General features: G+C 39.3%; 1 protein-coding gene across 1 annotated transcript in view; it reads right to left on the bottom strand.

Moving 5' to 3' along the window:
- LOC103799274 (transmembrane protein 180-like) overlaps positions 1 to 3,456 on the bottom strand; it is a 12,373-nt gene extending 8,917 nt beyond the window's left edge. The window contains exons 1-2 of the mRNA XM_009071584.1: positions 3,304 to 3,456; positions 1,841 to 2,575 (exon numbers count right to left, since the gene is read on the bottom strand). Of these exons, the coding sequence (XP_009069832.1) occupies positions 1,841 to 2,575; positions 3,304 to 3,456 (888 nt within the window). The remainder of the gene's footprint in view (positions 1 to 1,840; positions 2,576 to 3,303) is intronic.
- Between the last annotated feature and the right edge of the window lie 2,743 nt (positions 3,457 to 6,199).

Genomic DNA, 6,199 nt, shown 5'->3' with positions numbered 1-6,199 from the left:
CCCCAGGCTGTTTGCAGGGATTTTGCAGGAAAAGTGCCTCCACTAGGAACAGTAAGGAATCATGTAATGCCTGTTATTGTAAAAGCTATGATCCAGTCTCCCCAGAATTGTGAAATGACCCTGTCTCAGGAAGTACTTATGACTTAGAAAATTCCTTATTACTTGCTTGTTTCGAAGACTGTGTATTTCTAAGAAAAATACTAACTCGATGATGCAAACTCAAATTGGTTTGCCTGTGTTACAGCAACATTTTCCTTGTAGGCAAGTGGTATTCCTCACATCCATTGCCAAAAGGAACCTAAGGCAGAAGCTGAATTCTATTTTAGCAGAGGCCACTGAAGCACAGTTCATAAAAAGGAGCTTTATGTTACAAGGGTTGGGTGTTTTTCCAGTAAGTGAAGTTCAGGACATTGCCATCAGAGAATTCGCTTATTACATCTTGAGCTCAAAGGGACAAAACCTGAGAAAAATAAGGTCACAGCAAACTCTCTACGGTTCAGTGACCTTGTAGACAAAGAGTCTCTGGAGAGCAGAGAGAGAGAGGCATTTTCTGAAAGATTGTTCGTTTCACATTGTCACACTGATTTTATCAATAGCACTGATTGCTATATAGTAAGTGTAAAATTATTTAAGCTTTCCAAACTTCTGTAGTTTCTCATATATTTCCAAAGTTCTTTATCTAACTGTCAGAGCTACAGGAAAAAACCCAAACTATTAAACCTGTGGTAAGGATAAAATTTGAAATGAGAAGTATTTAGGAGTTATGGAACAGAGAAGATATGTTTTAAGATTTCTATGTGATATATGCAAAAGTCTAAACAGTAACTGAAAATGAGCTTTAAATTCCAGCTGCACTTTGACTGATCTTCTTACACTCATTACTTACCAAAACCCATTACAATTTCATGAAAATAACAGCCTGGTTTTGAGAAATTCTGAACACCATCAGCACCCACCACGAACAGCAGGACACTCAGATTTTGAGGATCCTGACTTTCAACACCCAGCAAGTAAACACAGCAAAAGTTTGAAAAGATCCAGTGAAAGAAGTTACAAGGGAAGGAGCAGAAGAATTTTTTATTGACTGCAGACAAGTATGTTTACATTCTGTGGCAGTTTTTTTCTGCTTTTCTTGTTCTTGCACATTATTCTTTTGGGTTCTCTCTTTTCCAGTTCATTACTCCTCCCCCATCCCTGACTGGGCTCTAAAAAGTATGTCTCTCTCTACCCCATAAATGTAGCTGACTAACAGAGCAAACAACAAAATAAATGGGAATGTATTATTTTCCCAAGGCAGCTAGTTAGAATTTTGTTTGGTTTCCATGACTGAGATACCACATATTTCAGCAATGCTTTTACCACCTAATAATTTTCTTGGATTTTGTGCAGTTTATCTCAGAAACTTCCTGAAGAAGAGATTAGTCTTTCATTTGCAATACATGGTATTACTAAACAAAACCAAAGAAGAAAGAAATCAGAATTCTGTAGATTTTGTTTTTAGGAACATTTTTATCTTCAACATGTTTTTCATTCCTTTATACTTAGGTATTCTAAACCCTGTAGGATACAGAACATTCATTCTTTGCCTATTCACATCTCATAATCTAGTAAACAGATATTCCCCCAGCCTGCTTGCTTGTCTCTTCTCACCAACTCTTACATATGGTCAGCCTGCACAGAAGTACTTTCTTCTTCTAGAGCATTGGTGAGTGAGATTTGTTTCTCATTTTGGCCAATGGCTCATACCAGATACAGCATTTTTTCAAGTGTTACATGGATACTGCAAACTGGTAAAACACCAGGTTTTCATATTTGAAAATACAGAAGTCTAACTGCTTACCTGAGGACAAATAAAACCTGCTCCATACATGATACTTCTCACTGAGGAAGAAAGTGCATCCTTAGGAATAAGATTATCTGCAAAGATGATCATAAAATTGTTGCAGAAGGCAAGGTGGAAGACTTGGAAGAAGTTCATGGTGACAAAAACTAAAAAGTTCTTCTCTGTCATAATCTCTTTGGTCAATGAAACTACAGAGGCCAAGGAGAGAGCTCCAGTACTGTTTTCCAGATGAGCATTCTCCATATACACTTCTCTCTGCTCATATTGACTCACGCTGTATTTGCCTGTGTAACACATACAAGCTGTGGCTAAGGCTGCAATCAGAACAGTGAAAGCCTGGAAATAGGCAAAATTTTCCATATTGCCTGATATGAGCCCACAGAAGAGAACACTCGTTGATCCAATTAGCGTTGCCACTTGATTGTATTTGATGAGCTGGAGCCTACTTTCATGTCTTGGGGAGATTTCAGCAAAGAGTGCACACTGTGCCAGGAGCACAAACGTAAGCAACCCGTCAAAAGCACAGAGGGCAACTATGAGATGAAGCCCACTGAGCCAGTCACCTTCTTCATAGTGTCTCCAGGGAAACCAAGGAAGCAAAAAGGCTAATGCATACAAAGGAGCTCCGTATAAAATTGAGAACTGGCGTTTTGAGCAGCACCTGAGTTTGGAGTTGTCTTGAATATAGCCAAACAGAGGATCATTGATGGCATTCCAGACCATAAATACAACCTGCAACAAACAGGGAAGGAACACAATGGAATTTATCAGTAGTGTCATTTTTCTGCAGAGGTTCCACCACAGAATACACAATATGTTTATTTAGAATAAATCTCTATTCAGAGGGTAAAGATTTATAGGTCAAAACAGACTCTAGACCAAATCCTTAAAGGCATTGAAAGATTTATAGAAATTCTAATAAAATAAGTAACCAGGTGCCCAACTACATGTGAAATAAACTCTTAAAACTTCACACTCTCAAAACCTAATCTATCTGGGCTTTCATCTTGCCAAGCCCAGACATTACTCTCACAGTAATTCACAACACGAGCTGGACCATTGCTTTCAGGAGACCATTTACCACCAGAGTTACTCACAGGGATAATGACTTGCAGAATAAATGCAGTATTTATGCACTTAAACAGTCCATAGGAAAGCACTAATGGCAAACATATATATGGAACTGAGGTGCAAGATCAGCTTAGAAAATTACTTCAAGCTATCAAAGGTAAAAATCTTTTCAGCAATGAAAGCCTGGAGATTTTTAGTTTAAAGTCTGTAACTGTACTTTATGTGAATGTTCAATTGCTTATGGATTAACCAAATTCAAAGTTAATGTACTGTTCATTATTTTCAATGCATCCAAAAGAAACTTGTCAGGAAAAAAAAAATCACTCTGCTGTGATAACACACACACACAGAGCACAACATGGCAATCAAAATATTCCAGTGTACAATACCTGTGCTTGATGAAACTCAGCTTCTGAGATTTTGTATCTGTTTAGGAAAAGCTTAACATAGTAGAAGTTAAAGATGCTGTTCATCATTCCAGCACCTAATGTAGTCATGGAATATGCCAATGCATTAGGATGAATTCCCCAAACAAACTTCATCTTCCAAGAGGACAGCTCTCTTCTTCCTCAAGTTACAAAATAAGAATTACAACAGTTAGAATCATTTTCCAAATTAAAATGACATGGGGGATTTGCTTGTTTCAGAGGTGTAGAGAGGAAAACTTCCCCACTCTTCCTTCCCTTTTTCAAAATGAGAAACACATTTTGCTGAGTTATAGGACACTAAGCCCAAAACTGTACAGATAGAAACCAGTAAGAAATCGATGGAATTTCCAAGTGTAATCAGTGCTTAAAAAAGCAGTGGAACAAGTAGTCAAAACTTTAAAAGCATCCCTTCCTAACTGGTGCACAGACTCCATTTATAAACCTGCTGCTGCAAACACTCGTTTCAGTGCAGAGTTCAAAGTAATTGCACACGTTTTAGATCTTTCTTGCTAGCTGCATATTCTTAAAATTATGGACTGTGTAGGAATGAAGTGACTCAACTCATATCCTTATGTATTCCACTGCTGTGAATGTCAAATGCAGCATACATGGAGAGGAATATTTCTTTCAAAACAAATACCAAGTTGTGCCCTTCTGTTTTAAAATGTTAATTGTTAACAAGCTATGGAAGAAATACTTTCACCTAGCAAACCATAAAACAATCAAAACACCTTTTAGTTACCATTTTCATTGTATAAAAGACTGCATGTCAATAAAACACAGCAAGTACCACACACAGCATTTGAAGTATGTCCAAACAAGAGAGATTCAGACCAAGATTACAGATTTCTTTAATCTGTGTTCTTTTATCAGATGTTCAACCAACAAATTTTCAAGATGCTGACTTCTTCCATCTGTTGAGCAACTAATTTACACGTGTTTGGTATAAACTATGCCATGGAAAGAGCCAGCTCCAGGGAAGCTTTACCTTTAAAAGCTGAGTAATGCCTACCTAAAGGTAGTCCTTAACCATATTTGATTCTGTAAGCCCAACACAAAAGTACTCCCAGAGATCTGGTTTTAATTGAGGCTTTATTCAGTGTTACATCCACTGTCTGCCATTGATTTGGGTACTTGTATCAGCCTTACTATGTACCTAACTCCAGAGCTTTACAACCTGCTTTATTCATCAATGGTTCACACTTTGCTCCTCTGCATATTAACAGTTTTATCCTGAATGCAATTTCCACATGTCCTTCAAAACACCTAGTTTGAATATCTGCTTGTTCAGCTTGATCAGCAGATCTCTAAGCAGCTGCCTGAACTCCTCACAAACATGACCATGGAAGGAACAGGAAATGAAAACCAAGGCTGTTTCCAGCCTTCCTGTGGCTCACAAAGCAGCTGAGGACAAGCTGCAGTGCAGGAAGGTGGGAACTTCCTCATCACCAGCCGAGGGCCAGGCACAAGGCACAAATCAGGCACAAATCATCCTGGGGAAGATGGAAAGGCAATTCTTCCCCCCCTCAATACAGAAAATGGACTCTTGAAAACCAAATGAAGTGTGGATGTGTTTTTGCACAGGTCTAAGATGCTCTGATATGAAACATGATGCAGAGAGCAGATAACTTCACTCTACAGCTAAGAAAAAACCCAAGTTGACAACTTGAGACCTAGGCTTTTTTTAATTAAAGCCGATTCATTTCTAAGAATATGACTGAATTTTTAAGCACTTGAGGGTGATTATGATGTGTATCTTCAAGTCTGTTTCTCCCAGACCTACAGCTGTAGAGACAACTCCATTTTCAGGGGACAGAATTTTGCAGTTGCGTAACAAGTTTGGCTTCACAATCTCTTACAGAAAAACTTGAAATGAAGAATAGGATTATTGAAAAGATGCCCAATTGCAATACTTATTTTAAAAAATAAGCTGGATATTAACATGAAAGTCATTACAGTATCTGTGGTGTTGACAAGTGTCACGTGCTTTTTCAGGCCTTCACAAATACACCTAATGATGTGATTTACGTAGTAGGTATTAGGGCTCCCCCCTGGAGACTCCTGCACAGGTCTCTTCAAATGGAGAACTGGGAGACTCCTTTCCCTCAAGTTCCACGAGCACCAAATGTGCTTCACACTAAGACTACCAGCAGACTCACTACTCAAATCACTCAAATCCTTCCTATGCACAAATAAAAACAGTCCACTCAGCTTTACAGTATTTGAAACTTCTTCAACAAAAAGCTTCTAACAATGCACAAACAGGCCTCTAGTGCCATGACTAATTAGAACACACAGGTTCTGACACAACTCTTTGCACTAATTGGTACATCTGGCCCTGCACCTTGTTTATGAAATAGGTTCAATTAGCAGTTGAGGTACCACACTTCCTTTCCCAGAAGATGTGCTCTTTAATAGTGCAATGAAATCACGCAGGAGTATCCCCTCCCTCTCCTTAATAGTCAGGCTTTGTACTGAACAGGTTAAGGCACAGGTGTTGACATTTTGTGACTCACAGAAGGCAAATCGTGTCAGAAATTTCTGCTGGTTGCAACTGAGGAGCCAAGAGAACAGGCTGTTTAGGCCAGTGGGACACAGCGTGACATTACTGATGTTTCTCCCAGAGCCCGATGACAACCGCTAGAAGAAACTAGAGCAGTGTCTAAAGAAAAGTGGACTCCAAGAGATAGTAATAAACTGAGCGGCAGTAGCTGACAAGCCCTGCAGTTCTGGGTCCCAAACCGCTGTGCAGTGCTCACAGTCCTGACAGACTGGTTGGACACCAGTACCTTCCCCATCTCCCTGCCGTGCCCTGCACCACATCGAGCGAGAACTGAGAGCAAACGCCGAGTGCCGA

The sequence above is a fragment of the Acanthisitta chloris genome, unplaced genomic scaffold (genome assembly GCF_000695815.1).
Source record: "Acanthisitta chloris isolate BGI_N310 unplaced genomic scaffold, ASM69581v1 scaffold10650, whole genome shotgun sequence".
Lineage (NCBI taxonomy): Eukaryota > Metazoa > Chordata > Aves > Passeriformes > Acanthisittidae > Acanthisitta > Acanthisitta chloris.
The sequence above is the reverse complement of the archived record's forward strand: the minus strand, read 5'-3'. Positions and strand labels throughout refer to the sequence as shown.